At 43.2% G+C, this 23,759-nt stretch overlaps 1 protein-coding gene across 3 annotated transcripts in view; it reads right to left on the bottom strand.

The window, feature by feature from the left end:
- PTCH2 (patched 2) overlaps window positions 1-23,759 on the bottom strand; it is a 60,306-nt gene that overhangs the window by 17,438 nt on the left and 19,109 nt on the right. For all 3 annotated transcript variants that reach the window (XM_060276946.1, XM_060276947.1, XM_060276948.1), the window contains 4 exons: window positions 7,680-7,869; window positions 7,314-7,383; window positions 6,314-6,405; window positions 533-728 (listed from right to left, as the gene is read on the bottom strand). In XM_060276946.1, the coding sequence (XP_060132929.1) occupies window positions 533-728; window positions 6,314-6,405; window positions 7,314-7,383; window positions 7,680-7,869 (548 nt within the window). The remainder of the gene's footprint in view (window positions 1-532; window positions 729-6,313; window positions 6,406-7,313; window positions 7,384-7,679; window positions 7,870-23,759) is intronic.

Raw genomic sequence — 23,759 nt, 5'->3', positions numbered from 1 at the left:
TGAGTGCACTTCACAATATTACAATTCTCTCCTTTTCAAAAAGGCCATAACAGGAAGGTTGCATTGTATGTGTGTTGCATCTTAGTGCATCTCTTAATATCAGATCTAGACACCCATAAAATGGAACTCTCCTCCTTAGGAACAGAAGATGGTGCTTTACATGATATGAGACCACTGGTCCATCTAGGTCAGTACTGTCAAAGTTGATTGACAGTGGCTCTCCAGGGTTTCAGACAGGAGTCACTTGCAGTCCTACTTGGAGATGACAGGAACTGAATCTGGAACTGTCTACATGCAAAGCATGTGCTTTCTTACAAAAATATTTATTATGTGTTGAAAGCAAGATAAAGTTCCAAATGTTTTATTACTGGATAGTATGCCATTGTATGAGCTGTCATCTGCAGTGTGAAGAACAGCCAAGACATACAGATTTACCCCCTTGTATACTGTTTGAGAGAATTCATTTTCTCATTTACATATGCATTTGGGAAATATACTGAGTAGTTGGGGAACATGCCTGGCTCAAACCCACCTGCCGACTTTGGCTGTTGGGGGCACTTGTAGGACACTCAGGGTCAAAGGGGTCAAGACAAGGCCGCTCCATATAGGCTTGGCCAACCTCTGCCTTATCCAGCATCTCCTTGAATCCTTCCAGCGAGGCAAACTGACCCAACTCCTCCATCAGTTGAATGGGGTCTAAGTTAGTCCACTGGATATCACGCCGGCCCCTACAGAGATAAAATGTGGGTTAACAGGGAAATAAAAGTATCCAGATAGCATCACTTATTCCTATTACGGATTATATTAAATGGATGGTTTTAAAAGGAGGCTTGTAAATTCATATATGTATAAGTAGGCAGGTAACTACATTTTTTGGTAGGCTACTAATTTGTGTGAATATTTGTAAGGCTAAACCTGACCTAACGTCTGGGCTGTAGCAGACTTATGCAGCAATGCATACTTGAGCAGCTTTTATTTTCCTTTGGAGCAATAAAGAGGCTAGAGAAGGAACGTGGACTTGTCCCCCAAGAAGGAAGATCTCTGAACACACACACACCACATACTGGGTCTGGCCATAATTTAAGTTCATTTCCCTTGTCCTATGTACTACTGCTTCTCCCTTGCATGCAGAGCCCTGGGTCTCCCAGCACTGCCTCTATCAAGATGTTAGCACGCTGGCGTTAATTGCCCTGACTGGCTGCACAAGACTCATTTAGGGAGTGGGAGGGGGTCTGCTCAGTGCTGATATAGGGCTTCATTCCTTTTGTTCCCGTGCATAACAGGATCAGGCATGCTGCTTTCATTTGGCATCTGGTTTAGAGTGCCAGCTCCAGAGGATCTGGACAGTGCCTCCTCTGGGAGCACCAGAGCTGTGTGTGCCATAGGTTGGGGTCATGCGCATGTAGGGGCATCAGGGTGTATTCCAGAAGCAAAAGATAATATTTCAACAAAAGGGAAAGGGAAGAGGGGTATTTTCCATGCCCAACACTTGGCCCAGTGCATTTGTGCACAGGGATGTACACAGCAGTATAATTTGTTGTGTGCATATTTTATTCTTTCTGTTTATATAGATGTCTAGATAATATACACATATTGAAAAGGCTTCTTGATGGGAGAAAAGGCATTTTGCTCCTGCCCAAACAAAAAGGGTAACCCTTGTAACATGCAACTTATTTAACGAGCAAGTGTGGAAGGATCTATCCCAGGAAGGCTTCATCTCCAACCACTGCAATGACAGATCTGTTGTACTACAGAGGAAAGGTCACATCCCCGGAAAATGTCGTGCTAGACCTAGAGTTTCCCTACCCACCAAAGAAAGGGCAAATTGTGCCAAGTTCTGCCCAACATCATCCTGAGACAGTAAATGTCACAAGAATCTTGTGAAAACTCCCTTATTTGGTCACTTTCTAGTTTCGCTGAAAATGTTCCTTGGCTTCATACTGTGAGAAAGGGTCAGTGACCCACCAAAATGAGTACCTGGGGCTAGGAGAGAAGTGTCACTGAGTCAAGAAATTCAGAGAACTAAGCCCAAGCAACTGCTTTTGGCAACATATAAAGTACTGGTGAAGGTCAGAGAAGAGGCAATAAGAGTAGTTCCCAAAGGCCACAATGAGCCATAGAGGTTAGTTTTACCTGTATAAAGTATAAGGGAGTTGCTTAGGAATTAATTCCAGCTCTGGACAGATAACAATACAGTTAAGCGGAAAGGGGAATCGTCTTTAAGGGATCTCTGATTATAGTAAACTCTCCAAATGGGCAACATTTCGAGGGATAATCCTCTGCTTGGTCTGACAATAGATTAACTGATAAAAGATATTTCCCAAGACCAGTACCTGTTGGAAAGGGTGGAGGTTTTGAAACTTCATAGAGTAGAATTTGACAGTGAACTCAATTAGCCAGTATATTGTAATTGATCCAGGCTTTGTGTCACATTCTTTGAGATCAAGGTTATAGCTACAATCCAAACAAATCCTGGCATCTTGTTTCAGGTCTGATTATATCCAGCCACTCTCCTCCACTGCCGCATCTTCCTAACAGGACTGAAGCAAATTTCTTTGCTTTCTGAAGCAAAATGCAGCATCTTCCTAACAGGACTGAAGCAAATTTCTAACAAGAGGCCTATTTCAAAAAAGCAGGGCGAGTGAGAGCTGTGGCCCAGGGAGATTCATACAGGCCTGGAGGGCTGCATTAGGTCCCTGGGCCTGAGGCTCCCCATCTCTGCTTTAAATGCTGTTTAAAAAAAACCCTGAGGCTGCAGCTACAGTTCCTCTGACGCCACTCACTCTTCCACTGGTGCTCTCATGCATTCTTGTCTTCAACTTCCTGTCACAGAGTGGCTGCAGCATTGAGGCCACAGAAGCAAGGGAAAGTGGTAAGGCGACTGCAGTCTCCCTCAGTGCCTTGATATAATCCTAGCAACCATACTTCTTCCCAGTGGTTTGGTGTTAGAAACAATCCTGCTCACATAGCCCCGGAGTAATTAGCCCCTGAGTTTCTGGGTCTGTAAGAGCTCCGCAGCAAGGAAATTTGCCAGGTATGATTTTCCATGTTCATTTCCCCATTCTAATGGGAGAATTTGTTCTTGTTCCTGTTGTGCAGCCATTAAAATCAGAGGAGCTTGTCCATGCAGGATCAGGGCCTGAAGATCTACATGCTCTACTCTCAGAGCCTATCAAATTGCTGTACTGAAAGCCGTGATAGGCAAAGCTTGTCTCTCAGACTCTTTCTAGAGAGTTGGCTGCTAGGGATTTTTTTTGTCTCTCCACACAAGTTTGAAGCCAAACAAACCAATATAAGTTGAAGGGGGGGGAGTGGTTGGAAATGAAGAAGGGAGTTGCAGCATTTTGCCCTTTCAGCTGGAATCACAAAGCAAAGTCTAGGGTTTGCTTGCTATTTTCTTTTTGTAAAACAGAAGGAAAAAGCAAAACTCCAAGATGTGGTAAGGAAGAAAGCAAGGGCAGGGAAAGTCTTGTCATGCTCAGAGCAGAATCACTCTCCAATCATTCATGAACCCCCAGGTCCCAAGAAGGTTCCTCCTTGCCTGATTCCCACATTCCAAACAGCCCAGCTCCTGCTCCCAAAGAGAGCTTCTTTTATCTGCTGTTTCTTGCTTCACTGAGCCAAGTCGGGCCCTTTTGTTTTTCCATAGATTGCTGCCCTTTGTTCTCCCAAGTTTTCTCTCCCTTTGCGTTAAAGGGGGGGGAGAGACCCTCAGCTGAACTGAAGCGGAAGCTGGACCTGAGGAAAAGACTCCCCCATTCTAGCCACTGACAAGAAAACTTTGGGACGTGTGTGTGAAATTTCTGAGCAGTGGAGGAGGGGGGATACGAGAGTCATTATAAATAAACAAGGAGCCCAAGAGACTGGATACAGAAAGTAAGGGAGCAAGGACATGACGTTTCATGGAAGAATCTAGGAAGAGCAAGAAAATCCCCAGGCTTCCTTGCTAACTGCCCTGGTTTGCACATGAGTCTGAGCTATTATGAAAAGTGTGTTCTTAAAACCCCATACTTCGTCTACTTTAAAAAAGAAAAGAAAAGAAAAAGGAAGCTTGAAAGCACCCCAATGTCTCAAATTCTGTAAAAAAAAAATTAATTTTAAAAATGCTCTCCTTTGGGGGGTAACTCTCCATTTTGTTCCAGTGAATCACCCTGCAAACAGCACCCAACATTCGTATGAGATAAACTCAGTGAGATGAAACAGACCCTGTCCCCTTAAAAAAAAAAACCCCACACCTTGCATTTGTGCTGCTCCTGAGTTCAAGGGAAAACACTTCACCCTATCCCAACCCTTATTCTGGGCAGTTTGATATTAAAATCCCTCCCTCTTTTGATTTTTCTGAAATCTGTTTTCTCCTCCCTCCCACCCTGTCCCCTTTCTCTCAGCAGCAGGCTGAATAAAGCTACTATTCCATTTGTTGGGCAACTTGGAGCTTTCAAAGTATCATTAGCATGAGAATACGTGGTGTTGCCGTTTGCTGACAAAGCATAAGTCTCCAGGGCCCTTTATGGACAAACACACTTGTAAACAGAAAGAATGCTGGCTATTGTTCCTGGCCCTCCCTCCCCCAGTGCCTCCAGTGGGGCTGGTCCCCACATCTTTACCCTCTCTCCCCCTCCATCCCCCATTTTGTACACCTTAATAGAAACATAATTACAAGGCAGCAGGAGCAACAAAACAAAGCAATTGGCCCCAAAGTAGAAACTTAGGAGAGGGGGTAGGAGACTAGAGAAAGTGTTTTCCCTCTGGTTCGGAAGTGGGACAGAGAGAAACTGCTGGGGCTGTGGACCTATACCCAAATTCTGTGGGGGCAGGATGGAGGATGTGAGACTATCCTACCACCCACTAACTGTTACCACCCCCCTCCCTAATGTGGTATCGCAGAATAAGGGGTGTGTGCGTAAGCAAAATCCCCTTGGCCATGCCGTGGTGGAATAGGTAAGAGGAGAAAAGTTGTAGTATTATGGTGGTAACTGGCAAATTATGCTATTCTACAGCAGATGGACAGTACTCTCCTTCCTGTACCACAGGTGCCACCTTTATAGTATATGTACCACTGAAAATGAGAACTATGTCTCCATTTCCCCAAACAAGCAATAATGCACGCTGAAAACATACTGAAAGGTAGGTAAGTACCTTGGAAGCACCAGATACATGAAGGAAGCTTGTCCACAGGTGCCAAGCAAGAAACCCAATTATTAGGCAAAGATCCTATCGCTTATTAGTACAGGAAAATTATGAAGCCTCAAAGTGTTTTTGCAACCCGTCTTGCAACCCGTCCTCCTCCATTATCAGTAGCTGTGCTTTCTAACAAGGCCTGCCATGGCCAATCCAGCCTGCAGGCCTTAAAGGCAAACAGGTAACTCCAGCTCTGACTTAGTGGTAAAAGAGCATTATTGACAAAACACAAAAAGATGCCACCATCTTTTTGGGCAGGCTCATGTACATTCCTTATCATGACTGGTTCTTCCTCTACTCCTCATTCTTGACCAGTGACTGCAGGCAAACATTCCTGCTACATTCAGATGTCTTTCTCCTTGTTGGGACCTTGGCTTAGCTACAAATAAGAACTAGTTACAGGTAGGTAGCCATGTTGGTCTGGGTCGAAACAAAATAAAAAAATTCCTTCAGTAGCACCTTAAAGACCAACTAAGTTTTTATTTTGGTATGAGCTTTCGTGTTCCAGTGTATCTGACGAAGTGTGCATGCACACGAAAGCTCATACCAAAAGAAAAACTTAGTTGGTCTTTAAGGTGCCACTGAAATAAGAACTACCGTAGGATACTGTACTATAGGTTAAGAGCTTGAGGTGTGACATATGAGCTGGTTAAGAGCTTGAGGTGTGACATATGAGTTCAAATCTCAGCTCATCCACTAACACACTGGGATGCAAGAGCCTTTAGTAATGCCTTCTTTAATACTGGAAGAATAGGACCGTCCTACCTTAAAAGTTTGTTATATTTATTATTGTGATTAGTGAGGGAAGTGCTTTGGGCACTTTAAGAAAATGCTAAATGATCATACTTCACATCCTGTGAAAGAGCTTGAAAGCACTCTCAAATAGCTGAGGGGGGCTCAGATAGTGCCCCCTCAGACAGTGTGTGAGAGTATGTATGTGTATAGACAAGCATGCTTCCTAAAGCCCAGGTAAGTCTGTGGAATAGGAAACGAAGGAGAAATAGCTAAAAGCATGTCAGGTCCCAATCCCTGTGCTAGATACATGCTTAACCTACAGACAGTCTTCTACACAGGCCTGGCCTCACCGGCCAATCACAGCAGGGCAGAAAAGTACACCTGAAAAACAGGTACTCACGGGAGGTAAGCGGAACCCCCTTGCAGCTTGGCACCATCCCAAAAGCAGTCCAGTGGGGTCACGATAACACAAGGAAAGAGCTTCTCGATCATCTGGGAATGACAAGAGCCACGGTCACATTTCCAGTTCTCTTCTGCTCTCTTTGTCCCTTACCTTCCTTGACCTGCCCAAATGCTCACATAATTTTACTGCAGGTGGAACTACCCTCTCTACAACCAGTGTCCTACTGCAACTTAACTTACCTTGTCTCCCCATTCTCTCCCTTGCAGTCTTTTGGAACAAATACAAGCCCTCAATCTGAACAGGCTTCACAGGCATATGTCAAGAATGCTTTGATGGTGTTTCCTGCTTGGCAGGGGGTTGGACTGGATGGCCCTTGTGGTCTCTTCCAACTCTATGATTCTATGACCAGATCCCAGATGTGATAACCTGGAAGACTTGTCCTAGCCAAATGGGCTACAGTGGGCCATGTGAAGTCTTCACTCTGAGGATACCTACCTAAGGGGACAGCAGTCTCTTGCAACCGAGGCATGCAGGATGTAAAACCCTTATCACCAAAGGTCAGGCACTGCTGAAAGCAGTTGAGGATAAAATAGATTTCCCTCTTTCTATTCCCCCAGCACATGGCTGGAAGGGAGATAAAGCCTCATAGTTAGCTCTTATCTCAGATACACAGGAGTGATTGTTACCAGGGTTAGGAGTCTAGCAAAAAGAAGCATGTCCAGTCTATGCAGAAATGTCCAAGTCTCTGAACCCAGAAGGGTGCTTTGGGAAGCTGCTCCTTTGTAACACCATCCTTTTTTAAGGATTCCACCCTATCCCCATAGCAACCTGGATATCCTCTCTAAGACCCACCCCATTCTCTAGCCAACCAGCTAGACCCCAGGGAATTATTTATGCCGTCCAACAAAGAGAATTTCCCCAGCTGATCTACCTAATTTCTATGGGTTTTAGTGCAACCCCTGTCCCTGTAGATGCATGCATTCCCTTGGCAACTCACCCGTGCAATCATTCCATTCTCAATTATGGGGACACCTGACTTGTAGCATATTTTGTTGAGATCCCAAGACCTGAAAGAAGAAGCAGAGGCAATGAATGTCAAAAAAAGAAGAAGTCAGAAGTATTGCTGGAAAGAGGAATGTTAACTAAATGGAAGCTACAGAGGCAATGTACCTCTGAGTAACAGGTGCTGGGCACAAACACTGGGGAAGGCCATAACCTTCATGCTCTGCTTGTGAGTACTCAGAGACACCTGAAAATTGATAGAAACTGAATGCTGGACTAGATAGATCCTCATCTAATCCATCATTAAAAAGTGTATGTTCTTCTTAGAAGAGTAACATAGATTTTCCATTTTGAAACTCACTTTCCGTAAAGTAAGACTTGCACTTTGCTTGCAGCCAGAGCAGCTTCGAGATGCATTCCCAAGGCCTCTGGGGTCAGGATGTTTTCGCCTTCCTGTTTGGGAGTTTGTATCAGCATCTGGGGTGTGTACAGAGACTCTTCTCCTAGCTTTTCCTTTGTGTATCGGAGCTCCTGGCTGACACGGCTGCCCTCTGGAGGGAAAGGGAAAGAAACACTGGAGTTAATATACCTCCCACTTACCTCTCTCCTCTTACTTGGCTCTTAGGTTATTCACATGAGAGACCCTAGAACTGAGAATAGGTCCACAGGGGAACATCATGCAGTCTGGTCTTCCCTTTAACACATGTATTCTTCTTCACATTATCATGGTGGTTAAAAGAATATATTTCCCCAACCCTTGGAAGATCTAACTACCGTAGTAGACTGATGATTCTAATCTGTGTTAGGTAAAGGTACCCCTGACCATTAGGTCCAGTCGCGGACGACTCTGGAGTTGCGGCGCTCATCTCGCTCTATAGGCCGAGGGAGCCTACGTTTGTCCGCAGACAGCTTCTGGGTCATGTGGCCAGCATGACAAAGCTGCTTCTGGCGAACCAGAGCAGCACACGGAAACGCCGTTTACCTCCCCGCTGGAGCGGTCCCTATTTATCTACTTGCACTTTGATGTGCTTTCGAACTACTAGGCGGGCAGGAGCTGGGACAGAACAAAGGGAGCTCACCCTGTGTTAAAAGACAAATTAAAAGACACAGAGAAGTGTTGTGCTTGAGCACATATACTATCTTTAAAACATAAAACAAAATGCAGCTGCAGAGGTAGAAGTGAGGAGGCGCTCAAGAAGGAGTGGTATTGCTTGATAAGCTCCCCACCCACAAGCAAAATCCTACTGGAGAGGAGGCAGGCAGTTCAGCAACTTGCAAGGAGCGGTTTTACAGAGGGGGGGGGGGCCAGGGAGACAACTGTTGAAGGGAAAGCGCTAAGAACTGCCTGCCCCACAGTCTTCCTCTGTAATTGCCGCTTCTGGGACTGTATTTTATTTTTGAAAAAGAAAGGGAAAGGGCGAGTGGAAGGAGAAACTACATATTGAGAAGCTGCTACCAGCACAGAGTGCTATAGTTCATCGTCTGCCAAAGGAAGTTGCTCACTGTATACTGTAACTGACCTGGGGCTCCAGAAGCCACAATAAGAAGTATATAAATATGACTAATGTAGTCAGTATATTAAAAACTGAATGGGAATAACTTTGTTTCCCCCTTATGGCTTTGAGTGGGATGAGTGAACTAATAATGCCAAAGGCAAATTCACTGTGCCCCAAGCTTCCACTCTGAAGAATGACCCAATGGTAGCTTTGCTCCAAAATAGTGCGAGTTGCGGAGGAAGTTGCCTGCTTGCCACAGAACCGCTGTATATAGCAAAGGATTCTGGGAAATATTCTAGAGAGCGTACTCAGTTCAGTCATTGTAATGCCCAAGCCTGTTGAGCCTCACATTCACTCTGTACAAAGTACACCCTAGCACACAGAAGCTTCTGTGGCTGCACATTGCAGAAGATAGGAAGCTAAACAGATAAAGCTGACTTTCTGAGACATTTGTTTGCAGTGGTTAAACTTCTCATTGAGGAATATTGCACCAATGTCCTCATAAAATTTTATTTATAAAGTTAACAACAAATATATCATTTGGAAATTGACACTGAATTTACATTGCTTCAGTATTGCTTCAGTAATTTGTTAAGTAATTTGTGTTATAAGTTTAAACCATCTTTGTGGTCATTGTGCTTTTTTCAAGGGATTATATCTGAGCATTCAAAGCAACCTCAAAAAAACAACTACAATTCCCAAACTTCTCCAGAGGAAAATCAATGGCAGTTAAACCAATTTCATACTGGTTTGGGTCTATAGTGTAGCTATTTCCTTAATCATCCTTAAAATAAGCATGTGAGGGAAGTTATCACTATTTCCATTTTGCAGATATAAAGACACAGGCTGAGAGACTGATTACTGAACCCAAAGATAAATTCTGTTTTGACTACAATCTCCCATTTTCAAGCCATTGCAGAAGACTCTCAATGTTTGGCTCCAGGTCTATGGAGCTACGTAATGACAACATAGCTGTCTCTTGAGGGTCAGAATCCAAGAAACACCAATGCATTCTAACATTTTCTTGATTTTCCCAACTCCTTTTCTTCTAAACGTGTGTGGACATATCTGTCTTTAACTGGTTTAATACATATTGCCTCTCTCCAGAAAACACCACAAATTGCAATTCCCAGGATTATTTGATGGTGGCAGCAGCTGAGATGGGGAGGAGGAAGGAGTAATGACAGCTAAACTGGGGCAAAACCAAAATAAGTTTGTGACACAGGTACGTCTTATGGCAGCAGCTGTGGAGCACAACAAATGGAAGGTTCATAATATGCACTGTAGGGTGCTTGCCATTATAGTAGCTCCCAACTATTTGACTCTAGTACAGCATTCCTCAACATGGTGACCTCCAGGTGGTTTGGACTAAAACTATCAACTCCAGCCAACCTGAGCAATGGTCAAGGATGATGAGAGTTGTAGTCTATAAAAATATAGGGGTCAAACCATCACAAGACGTGTTGAATTTTTGGGAGGTTGGATAGCTACAATGGAATGGTCTTGTGGGCAGAGTGCTCATTTTTATTTATTTTTCTTACTTTGTCCAAAAAAAAAAATATATATTTCTATCTGGAGGGCACCAAGTGGGAGTTCATATTAAAATAAAAAAACATTTTTCACATAATGTATTATCCTTTCCTTTTCAAATTCTCTGGCTCACCTTATTTTTAACAGAAAATGAGGACATAAAAACCACATATTCCACAGCCTGATAATTCTCTTGCTTATTGGTGCTTCTCCCCCTCCATCATTCTGGGTTCTTCATCATAAATTATATTTCAAAGTGTGCATGCACACGAAAGCTCATACCAAAATAAAAACTTAGTTGGTCTTTAAGGTGCTACTGAAGGAATTTTTTTATTTGGTAAGAGTGAGTTTATGTAGACATTTTTACTACAGTCTCACTGCTGAGCTCAACAATTCTATCCTGTCCTGCTATTTTGTCACTTTTTGTAAGTATAAATTTTTCTTTTTATATTTCGTAGCTTATATATATATATATATATCACATACACCCAAGCTGATTGACAGGCATGCTTTTTGTTTCCACCCCACTTCCCAAAGGAACAGCTGGGATGCCAGTGAGGGAGAGGCTATGCCAAGGAACACAGGGAGGGGACAGACACTCTGCATCTGTCCGAGTTGGGAAGAGCTGGGAGGGAAGCATCAGAGGCAGAATCCAAACCATTCCAGGCTGTTTGGGAGGCAAGGCACCAGGAGTCATGCTGAGCTCTGCTGATCTTGACTAGGCCACCCAGGAGAGAAACCACACGTACAACCAGAATGTAGAGGAAGGGTGGGGAATACATTCAGGCCAAACTTTGAAGCCACAGGCGAAGATGGATCCCAAAAATTAGAGGAGTCCTTAATCAGACGGTCTTTAAGTACAAAGCCTCTTTTTAAACAAGTGCCAGGAGATGGTTTTGTGCCATGTGATGGGCAGGACAGAAATATGGAGAGAGAGAGGGAGGGAGGGAGGGAGGGAGGGAGAGAGAGAGAGAGAGAGAGAGAGACCCTCTCAACAACCTTGTTCTTGTCATTGCCCAGGATGAGTGATAGTAGGAAGTGGACACTGGGAGCCTTATTTATTTATTAACAACGTTCGGAGCTGAAATGACAGTACATCTGCAAGTGTTGTGAAGAAGGGAAGAGAGGGAGATATTCATTGTAATTAGGGTTAATTTGGAACAGGACAATCTGAAGCTTCAAAGGGGAATGAGGAAGCCTCAAATTCCAACACCCTAATTAACCAGGGAGCAACATGAAAAGACAAGGCAAAATGAGAGAAGCTGCCAAGTATGCTTTACATGGGGCACTCTCTTGTCTGATGGGGAGGGCGTTAAACTTAGGTACTGTCACTCTATGTACCACAGCCTTCCCCTCCCCAGCTGCTCCTGCTTAACCGCCCTCCCCTCCACTGAGAGAGCAGCATTGTTTGATACAAAGTTTGGGGAGGGGATTCTGGGCTACAGCGAGGTAGCAACAGTGAGCATGTTAATGAGGAGCCCTATGCAAATTCTTTTTTACTCCAATTAACAAAGGAAGCCCTCTCCTTTTTCATGCAAAGGGTCCCTCTCCCTCCTGATCAAACTCCCAATTGTACTGCTGCTTTACCTTTGAGTATTAGATTGGATTATCCCTCATTCTACCCCACATGTATTGAACACGTACACACCTCAGATATGCTATATCTCACTCTCACAGCCTCCCCAGGAACATCCAAATATCTTCAGAACAGCAGGGATGAAAATACTGGACCACATCCTTGTAAACATTAGGGTCTTCTTGTACTCAAGATTCCCAGGTTTCTTTAAGGAGAGGCTGCAAGCTCCATCCCATCAGTTGGCCCTTGCACTGTGTGGGGTCCGACATACTTACATTGCTCCATCTTGCTAGACAAGCCAACTGTGTGGACACTCCTCCCCCCCCTAGCAGGGCCTCTTTGGCTCAGAGGATGCCTCACAGCATGCTCCCAGAAACACTCCCTGTCTCCCCACAGCAGCAGAGCTGGGTACCAACAAGGGCAGCCGAAAAAGCAGAATTGGTTGGGAGCCAAGTGGAGAGATGCCCAGTCACCCAGAGCTGGCTGATCTAGGAACATCCCCACAGCACGTCCGGCAGGACTTGTGTCTAAAGGGCCTAGCCAATTTGCTTTTGCAAAAACAGTCTGGGTTGCAAGCCTAGCACAAGAGCATGCCTGGAAGTACCAGTGCCAACAGGGCACTGGAGCAGAGCTTCATAGCGAGGTTATTCTGTGGAAGACTTTATTTCCTGCCACCCTTTCTCATTCCTGAGAAGCCACTCCAAGCCACACCCTGGGATTCACTATGACATCCTAGTGGATTCCAGAGTGCTGCTTCAGCCTGGCTACATGGTCAACTGCCCTCAAGGCAAGGGTCATCTCTTAACCCAGCTGAGAAATGGGTAGCTATGTAACTGAGGAGCAGGGGAGATCAATTACCTGGTGTTGACAAAAGCAACTTATCTCAGTCCTGGGTTGCACACGCTGACACGTCTCTCCCTTTTCTCTCCCCCTAGGTTCAGCAGAGCTGCTTCCCAGGCAGTGGAACAGGCCTTCAGAATTATACCCATAATTACAGGCTCTTGGATAAATTGCTGGGCTGGGCACCTCCTCCCTCCCAGCTGGGCCACCCAAATGCAGCCCCTTGCTCTGTTTCCACACCAGCTGGGAGGCCCAAGAGAGCTTCAATTAAAAGAGACAGGATAGGGCTCTCATCTTAAGGGCCCACCTGGCTTGAGAAAATGTGTGGTCAATAACACCCCCCCCCCAAAGAAAACGCCAACCCTCTTCTAGGGTAAAACCTCCTGTCAACCAATTTAGTGCTACCATACAGGAGTAATCTGTTATTAAAGCTTTATTATTATTATTATTATTATTATTATTATTATTATTATTGATATTATATGGATATTATTATTAATATTTATGGTAGAAGGCAGAGATCCAGCCCCAAACACAAAAAAGTAAGAGATAATTTCTTGTCTCAAAGAACTGAAATTTTGGTCTGACTGGGCAAGAGGAAAGTCAGGCCCATAGAAGGAAAGAGACTGGAATTTCTCCAGCCCCACAGCAGGGGCTAAGAAGGGAACAAAACCCTTATGCCCATAGCACCTGTGGGAAAACATCACCCCATAGACTGAACAGAAAGAGTAGGGGTGACAAGTGAGCAGCAGACAAAGCTCTTGAGAGAATCCCTTCTCAGAGCCTTCCCAGACATTAAAAAGCCCAGCTTTTATTCAAAGCAGGATCCAGTAACACAATATCCTGTCTCCAAAGCAATTCATAGTAGTTTTGCTGTGGACATAGTCTTGTTGAAGGAGGTGACTCACCCACCACTTAGTAAAAAATACATAAAGGCATCCTAAAAAGGGTGTTGCTGCAAAGAGAGCGTTCCTTGCTAACATGCTGGAGTAGTTAAAAGGGGGGTCCCAGGGCCCAAGCATGTGGGCAGAAGTGGGACAGCCTTGACCAATGACGACTTTCCTCCTGGTGAAAACAGCAGCTGGGAGGTCAGGGCCACAGCAGAGACAAAGGGTACCACAGGTACAGAAAAGCACACACAAAAGCCACTTATGTAGTTAACATAATGTCATCGTTTGTGTCAAAGAGATGTAGACCCTTTTACATGAGATGCTCTCCCAAGAGCTACAACTTCCAGAGTTCCTATGTTCCCACTGACATTTCCTGTGCACACTCAAGAGAATTCAACACTACTGTTGTTGTTTTAAAAATTATTTATGGTTTTCAGTTACTCATCTACTTTAATGTATACTCTTATGAAACTGCAGGTTATTACAATAATCCTGCCAATGTCCTTATCTGTTTAAAATTTGTTTGTAAATATTCAATAAACCATTTCCATTCTTTTATTAAAAGTTTGTTATCTTGATTTCTTATTTTTTCCAGTAAGTTTTGCCATGTCTGCAAAGTCCATAAGTTTTGGTATCCATTCTTCTTTCATCGGGACTTCTTCCCGTTTTTTTGTCAAATAACGTTTTTGCCGCATACATTACTAAATTTCTATACTGTTTTGGTAGCTCTATCCCTATAATTCACAGAAGTAGAGCTTCTAGGTTTTTTAAAACAAATGTTATTTTAAGCATCTTTTTCAATTCATTATATATCATTTCCCAATAAGCTTTAACCTTAACTGCAAGACCACCACATATGATGGTCTTTAAACATAAAATCCCAGTACACAAGGATCCAACACTTTTGGCATCTGGCTGCCAGAAGGAGGGATGAACAAGCACTGTACCAACCAGGGACAGCAAGACAAGAGTGCTGCTTGATAGGATTTGCAGGTCTCAGAACATACGTCAGCAAACATATTTGGCCTCTAGTCTTCACAATGTGTAGAACTTACAATGGATCCATGGCAAGGGAACACAGTGCCTATACAGCATTTAGTGTGACACCCACCCACCCACCCCATATTGCCACATCTGGCTATAAATACAAATCAGGCAGCCGCTAATAGAAAGAGCCTCCTTAGTTCCCATTATTTATGCTAACATATTCCAATCAAGCCTCTAATTTTTCAAAATAGACAAAGCCTTTTGTGGGGGGTTGGGAGAAGGGGGAGGGAGCAGCAGAGAGGAAAGAAGACTCGTGTTACAAATTTGTACCAGACCCTGAGAAGTGACACACAGATACTTGGTGGGGGCAGCCATTACAAACACTATCGAATAGGTGTCTGTAACTCTCATGCCATATTGTTCCATCCAGTACTGTATTCACAACAGAAGGGGGCGGGGGTCAAATATCATTTACTCAGCTAATACTGCTGCTTGAGCACTGGAAAAATGCAAAATGCATGAAACAGAAATGCTTCCTTGAGGAAAGCTGTCTGTTTCCCATATATAACAAATGAGTAACAGCAGTCTCCACAAATTCCATGTTTTCCAAGGAAAGGAAATTCCAACATTTGCCACCCCTTCTCTCTTTATTTGTGGGAGAAGGGGTGGAGGGGGTAATTCTCCAGAGTGAAAGGTGTGCAGAGGCACAGAAACTCAACCTTGAGGTTTTTTTTAAAAAGCATTTGTAACTGTTTTGAGGTTGAGGAAAATATACGTGGTCACTTTCATCACAAGGGTTTTTTGTACACATGAGCAGGAAACCTACAGCAAGCCCACATAGGGCTGCTGTAGCTTCCTCGTCTGACTCACTTGGAGTACAGAACTGGGCAGTTTGAATGTTACTGATCTGGAGCTATCTAGGGAAAACAATTGCCTTGATTCCATGAGTAGGGCAACCCTATAATTTGCCCTGGATGGGGTGTAAGTATTACTAGCAAGTATTGGGCCAGACAAAAAAAAGAGAAATCACCTGGCATTAGCTTGTAGGGCAGAGAATAGACTCATAGTTTGAGCCCCTCCAGGGATGCAGTGACTAGAAGGCATTAAGAAACCTTTGTGTAATTAATCAACTGGACATGAAGACCCTTCCCCATGCATAAAACCTTCAGTCTGCCCTCTCCATTCAGTCTAGGCATTGTGACTACAAATAACAATGGAACACAGAGTTTGCCTTTACTCCTTGTATTAACACACATAATGTACATTTGCACCTAACAGGAGATATCAGAGGTCACCAAAGGAAAAGGGACAAACAATCCAAGAGCATGCCAAAAGATCATCCGGATAAAGTGAGAGGATAGAAATTTGCCTCAGGAAGATTGTTAGGATCCTCAAGGGTTATCCAAACGATTAAAAAAAATCTCAGACATAGTCTTTTAGTATTATATTCACAGAAGTCATAATCCACAACAGTTGTGCAATATCCTGCTAAAACCTGTGACACCTGTGCAGCCACATATCATATTAACACTTCAAGTTGCACCGGCCCTTCAAGCTAAGGAGATTTTCTCATTGAAACTACATTGTAGTTTGTGTTGGGAAAATAAAATATCCCTGAAACAAAAGCACTTGATGGAAGACAACTAAATCCTGAAGTACATGAGCAACAATTTTACATTTGCTGCTGAAAAAGATTCTGGATTTGATTCATGAGACACAGATGATATAGAGTAAAATCCTAAATCCTAAATTCTAGCTACTTGCAGAAATCAGAAACTGGACAAGGAGTGGTTTCAGTACCTGAAAATGTTAACTAGTATGGAACTACCGGTAGTATGGAACTAGTCTGTATGGAAACTAAGGTACAACAAATCAATTTCACACAAGCACTGAATTGACACCCGTGATATTTACCTTGCATCCTTCTATCAGGAATTCTGAGTGAAAAGCATTTTCTGCTCCCAGTTGTGAAGGCAGCAGTACTTAATATTGTTACCGAAAGCCACTTTAAGACACATAAAGAAAATAAGGGTATAAATTCCTTAAATAAATAATAAAGTCCACCATTGCCTGCAAGCAAGAGCAAAAGCTTACTTTTTAAATTTTCAACATTTAATGCATGAAAACAGGGATACAGTGGTACCTCTAGTGTACTAGTTTTACATTGAGGCAGATCTGTTGCCACTTCAGGGGGTGAAAAGCTAGACATCAGCTGGGGCTCCACAGCAAAGACCCCACCACCCCAAAAGTGTCTTGCCTAAGAGAGCCCCACAGATCCACAGGTGTGGAGGACTCCCTGGTCCTGAATGGGGTAACTGTACCCCTGAAGGACCAGGTGTGCAGCCCGGGAGTCATTTTGGACTCACGGCTGTCCATGGAGGCACAGGTCAATTCTGTGTCCAGGGCAGCTGTCTATCAGCTCCATCTGGTACGCAGGCTGAGACCCCCACTTGCCTGCAGACTGTCTCGCCAGAGTGGTGCATGCTCTAGTTATCTCTCGCTTGGACTACTGCAATGCACTCTACGTGGGGCTACCTTTGAAGGTGACCCGGAAACCACAACTAATCCAGAATGCGGCAGCTAGACTGGTGACTGGGAGTGGCCACCGAGACCACATAACACCGGTCTTAAAAGATCTACATTGGCTCCCAGTACGTTTCCGAGCACAATTCAAAGTGTTGGTGCTGACCTTTAAAGCCCTAAATGGCCTCGGTCCAGTATACCTGAAGGAGCGTCTCCACCCCCATCGTTCTGCCCGGACACTGAGGTCCAGCACCGAGGGCCTTCTGGCGGTTCTCTCGTTGCGAGAAGCCAAGTTGCAGGGAATCAGGCAGAGGGCCTTCTTGGTAGTAGCGCCCGCCCTGTGGAACGCCCTCCCATCAGAGGTCAAAGAGAACAACAACTACCAGACTTTTAGAAGACATCTGAAGGCAGCCCTGTTTAGGGAGGCTTTTAATGTTTAATAGATTACTGTATTTTATTTTTCTGTTGGAAGCCGCCCAGAGTGGCTGGGGAAACCCAGCCAGATGGGTGGGGTTTAAATAAATAAATTATTATTATTATTATTATTATTATTATTATTTATTATTATTATTATTATTATTATTATTGATACTTAATGGTTTAAATAAATTTCATCATTTTCAGAAATGTTCACGTTTAATATCAATTGGAAAATGGAGGCTAAAACATGGATAAATATATGCCGTAGATGCCTCTTGACCATGCGCCCTCAGTATATTGTCCTTCATCCTGCCTTTACCCACTATATTACTGCTGGAAATACAGAAGGATTTCACTTCAGTTGGGCAGCTGAAGCCCCAGAATTTTAAGTGACTCGCCCAGGATCAGAAACCAAGAGACTAAATAGAGGACTTTTGAGATTTGAACTGCTCATGTTAATCTAGCACACACCATCATTTTATACTGAGAAGGTTGACATTGTCGTAAGATATCTGAGCATGACCCCATCGTGCTTCACTCAGCCACCTGAAGACGAAGGGCTCTGTCACCCACTGTGGCACCGTTCTGTGCACTGTTTAGTGTCCATATATGTTCAGTTCCTTATTTCCAAGGAGCTGGATTCACTTTTTGTACAAGATCACTTTTTGTACGAAATGTGCCCATACCAACTTACTTCAAAAAATTATAATTTTCTATACTTATTGTATAAGTAGCACTGCAAGTATTAATAATCAAACTGAAATGGGGAACCCCAATAACCAAAAGGAACAAATTCACAATCAGAATTAGGAGCTGTGTATCTAGGGTTGCCATATTTCAAAAAGCAAAAACCAGGACACTCCACAAGTTGTTGAGGTTTCTTTTATACATAAAAAACACAAAAATAAAAAAATAAATAAACCCTGCAGTTTTTAGATTGACTTGCCTAAGTTCCAGGACAAAGCACCATCTAGTTCACCATCTCGTCCTCATGGTGGCCAAGCAATCACTTTGTACAGCTGAATGTACAAAATTGCCTCACTTTAAAAGTGCTTTCACATTCAAGGGAAAGTATTCATGATCTGTTGTATTTCATTTCTTGAATGAATCTTAGTTGTGACTAGCTTTTGCTGATTGTGCCCACCATTTCTGAATTCCAGTGAGAAGGCTCAGAAGCTCTGCCTGTGATGTCTGATCTGTAATGGTGGTTTCTGTCATTATGAACTTCTATTTGAACTTATAATTAACAGTCTTCCTTTTTTGAAAAATAATATGGAGGAAGCACCTCTTATGGAGGACATGTTAACACTGCACAGTAAGCTGATCCCTGTATTTCAAGTATCTCATAACCTCCATTTAAAATGCAAATCACAGACATTTAGGATAAGTAGAAGCTATGATGTTGGACATAGAAGTATGTGCAGCAGAGAAACCAATTCTTGGTTGACAATTTTAAATTGTTACTGTACTAGTGATGTTTCTGGTATTTTTATGGGATGGTGTGGCAGTAGCATTTGTATGCTAGATTTTTTGATTGTTATTGGCATGTTTTATATGTTATTATTATTATTATTTTATTTATGCCCCACCCACCTGGAGGGGTTCCCCCAGCCACTCTGGGTGGCTTACAACTTATCTAAAAACATCAATCCTTAAAAACTTAAACAGGGCTACGTTCAGATGTCTTCTAAAGTCAGATAGTTGTTTATTTCCTTGACATCTGAAGGGAGGGCATTACTATCAAGAAGGCCCTCTGCTTGTTACATATTGGTTGTAAGCTGCATTGAGACTGTTTGTCACTTTAGGCAACTAAGTATATAATAATAATAATACCCTCCAACTCCCGGACTGAAAAATCCGGGATCAGCAACTTCCGGTGCCGCCGCCGCCCAATTTCCGGTGCCCAGACATGGGCAGAGCGGCACCAGAAGTCGCTTCTACGCATGTCTGGACATGCGTAGAAGCAACTTCCGTTGCCACTCTGCCCGATTTTTGAAAATCCGGGGGAATTATGGGATATTTCACCATTCGGGGCAACAGTGGGAAACGCCTTTAAAAATGGGGGTTTCCAGCGAAAAACTGGAGACTTGGCAGTTATGGTAATAATAATAATCATAATAATATTGTAATAATAAATAACAAAGTAAATGAAAACAAAAAAGTTGCCATGGATAAAAAATATAGGGCTTGTTGTCCAAAGTGGAAACCCATCTCTTTTAAAAAGCAAACTAGACTGAATGTGACAAAACAAGCTAGTGGGTGTATATATAAAAAAGCAGGAGTCATCAACTCCTGGAGACCATGTGGTAGTGGTCAGGGGTGGGCTTCTAACTATAGCAGCCAAAGCAACAATATTAATCCTAGTCCAAGGTTGTTCTGAATTAGATGGAGCTTAGAGTGCAACTGAACAGCACCTGAACTGTAGTCTCTTAGGAACAATCCAGTTTTTAAACATAGGAAAGTGTGTCTTTGTAATGTCAAGAGGGTCAGACATGAATATGGGACCCATGAACTCCAGATAAAAGCATGGAAGCATTTTCAAGACATAGGTCTCTCACACACATCTGTCTCTTCCAATATTCAAAGGATGCAGTTCCCCACAATTATTTGCTGGAGGGGAAATATAATGCTCTTAATGTATCAGTAAAGAACACGTTCCTGGCATCTGCTGAGATCCCATCCAATAGAAAACACATGCCTGTGGGCACCTCTATATAAGCCATGGTAACATCCCGGAAATCATATATCTTCCCAATGTGCTTATTTAATAAGCAGACTACATATTTTCTCATTCCTTTTATCGTGTGCAAACATGTGCACCCAATACTGCAGTGTACCTGCCACTTGTGTTTCTGTCGGTAGTACAAGACTGGCTTACAGTACTTGATTTTATTTCCCCATTTCCACAGCATTCACTGAATTTTGAAACATGTTCATCTTTTGGGAGATAGTGACTATTGCAAGATACAAGTTTTACAATGCATTGTTTTCTCAGTTATAAGGATATGTATATTTTGATGAATTCCAAAGGGATAGTCATGCTAGTCTGATACTGCAAACCTCCCCACAAAAGTAACTTGTGGCACCTTAAAAACAGATTTATTATGGCTTATGTGAAAAGAAAACAGTCTATTATGGTGCCACAAAATTCTGTATATTTTGACATCAACCCTTCAGAACATTTTTGGTCACCTTTCTTGTAGTCCAATGGATGAAAGTCATCTGGGGTAAAGAAGTATGATATTGATATATATGATATCCTTTTTTGTGGGGTTCAACTTGATCTCCTATTATGGCTGTTTTGAGGGACCATAACCAAATGTTCCTCGACACCTTTTATAGCTCCATCTTTTCAAAATAATAAAAATAAAATAAAGCCCTGAATCCAAAGGTTGAAGACACTGCCCCACCCCAGGATCCAACTGGGATTCTTCTGCCTACAGCAGTTTGCCAGAGACGAGGCTTCAGTTATCAGATACCAACAGCTGGGTGGACTCTTTGGGGCTGGGAGGAGCATCCTTCAAAGCCAGCATGCCGGAAATGGATATGGGGAACTCTCTGGATCCTTTTCTGCAACAAACCTACTTGGTGCTAGAACAAGGGCAGAATCTTGGCTTCCAGAACAAAAATTTAAATAAGGATTTAACAGAATGGACACAAGAAAACCAGAGTAACTTCGGGCTATGACCTGTACCATCCTAGTATATATGAGCTTCCAGCTCAATAGAAAAGGTAGATACTGTAGATGTAGAAAAGAAGGACTAAGGTCTATACTATAGGAACATTCCAAACTTTCCTGCAAGTCTCCCATTCATACTTTGCTCCAGCAAATGGTTGCAGACAGTGGACAGTTTTGCTTTCTAATCTCTTCCTTGTGGAGACTTGAGTAGAATATCCTTTGGGTTGCTGGCCCAGTTTATAAGGGCAGACTGAAATTAGTAGAAGTTCCTTTAAATTGGCCTTAGCCCCCAGAAACCTCAAATTGAATGGCAACTGAACTACATGGACAAATAACCATCCACTTCTTGAATTGAGTCACACTCTTACTATCTTCCCACCTTTCTAAAGGTTCAATTGATGACCGTAAGAGGATGTAAGACCCAATTAGAGGGGAAACCTGGGCCTTTCACTTGCTGTTTTCTCTCACCTTTGCATTATGTACCTGAGCAGAAAACATAATTTAGTTCAGTCAGAACTGAAGTTTGGGGTCTCTTATTAGACCATTTGCATGGTCTTACTATGCTTGTGTGATTTGCGACACCACAAACTGTTCAAAGTTAATCACTGCCACATTTTATCACCAACTACCCTGGCCACTCTTGAGAGTCCCATGGACTGCAAGAAGATAAAACCTATCAATTCTGAAGGAAATCAGCCCTGAGTGCTCACTGGAAGGACAGATCGTGAAGCTGAGGCTCCAATACTTTGGCCACATCATGAGAAGAGAAGACTCCCTGGAAAAGACCCTGATGTTGGGAAAGATTGAGGGCACAAGGAGAAGGGGGCGACAGAGGACGAGATGGTTGGACAGTGTTCTCGAAGCTCCCAACATGAGTCTGACCAAACTGCGGGAGGCGGTGCAAGACAGGAGTGCCTGGCGTGCTATGGTCCATGGGGTCACGAAGAGTCAAACACGACTAAACGACTAAACAACAACAACAACCCTGGCCACAAACAAAGCAGGACACCCCTCTCCTACTCTGCATGCCTGCATCCCAAAAGTCAGATGATTTGGGTCAAGTGGCATGAAAATCTTCCCCATCAGAGACTGCTCTTAGGAAGCTGAAGCCAGCACCACAGCCAGATCAAGATTCTATAATTTCTGGTTTCTCCATAGGAGGGACTGTGCGGGTGAAGTGTTTAGCTCTGATCACCTTATAAATGAGAAACCTCAGCTTATTTCTCAAGTATTTCGAGTCAAGCTTCTTTTGAGTAGATGCAGCTTTAATGAAGGGCACAGCACTCCTCACAGCTTGCAATATTTGATCTACATAGTTTAAGAAAGAAAGGGTACTGGTAAAATGAAAGCTGTGTGCTCTTAAAGCCTCTGCTGCAGAGTTCCCTGGTGCTGGTTAATTGATCTTCGGGCTCAGCTTCAGGGTGACAAAAAGTGGGCCTAAACATCAACAAAATGTCTTGAGCAGTGGGTGCTCGCCTAAAGACTGCTACATTGTCTGGTTGCATAATGTCTGTGTGTGTCCTGGCCCAGACTCTGTAGTGCTAACCACAAACCCCTCTGATCCAGGGCATGGAAAACTGCCTTATTCAAGTGAGAACCTGTCCAAAGAACATATGAAAAGCTATTCACTGATTTGGAAGCAGGACAATGGTCCTTCCCTTGGCCCTCCAAAGCTCATTCTTCTGACAAAACACTCATCAACCAATATTTTGATACTCTAGCTACCTGTACCAGCACAAACTAACCTCAACTGGGACATAAAAATATTCCTATAACTTCTCTCATCATCAGCCCAACAAGAAGAAGTGTGACTGACTCCAGATGGAAAGAGATCATCCAAACTTTGCTACAATCCCAAGCTGTGGAACTGGTACTAGATACTCAGCAGGGTATTAGTAGTGTTCATTCTTTCATTTTTCTAATTTGAAAAGATCATAATAGGGGAGTAAGACTTATTCTATATTCATCTCAATAAATTCATCAGACTTTAAATTTTTGCATGGAAACTAGATGATTAAATGACATCCACCCCCATAAATAGCACTATCTGTATCCAGCCTTCAGTCACGGCGTGAGTGCTGCAGTCTTGATAAACAAGCAAAGTGGAACCAGGCTTCATGAAATCCAGAGGGGGAAAACTTTTCTCTTGACAGTGTTACACATAACTTTGATAATTGCCTTTTAAAATCAGAGGATATCCTTAGAAGAACTACCTAATCTATCATGATTTGGACTCAGGAGAACAGTTCCTCAAACAGGACTTCTTCAAGGGCACAATTCAAAGCCTTGGAAATAAAAAAAAGAGGGCCTTTCTGCCTCAAAAGTGAATAGAAAGACAGATTTGTTCTACAATAGAGTTTTACTAGCTTTGGGAGTAGAGTAGATTCTCTATCTTACCGTAGAAGCGCCAATGGGCCTCTTGTATGTATTTCCACCTTTACTGATCCTAGGCAAGGTGCTTTGCAATATTGCAAGAGACTTGGGTGATCTCAGTCACCCT

Source organism: Zootoca vivipara, chromosome 7 (assembly GCF_963506605.1).
Source record: "Zootoca vivipara chromosome 7, rZooViv1.1, whole genome shotgun sequence".
NCBI lineage: Eukaryota > Metazoa > Chordata > Lepidosauria > Squamata > Lacertidae > Zootoca > Zootoca vivipara.
The sequence above is the reverse complement of the archived record's forward strand: the minus strand, read 5'-3'. Positions and strand labels throughout refer to the sequence as shown.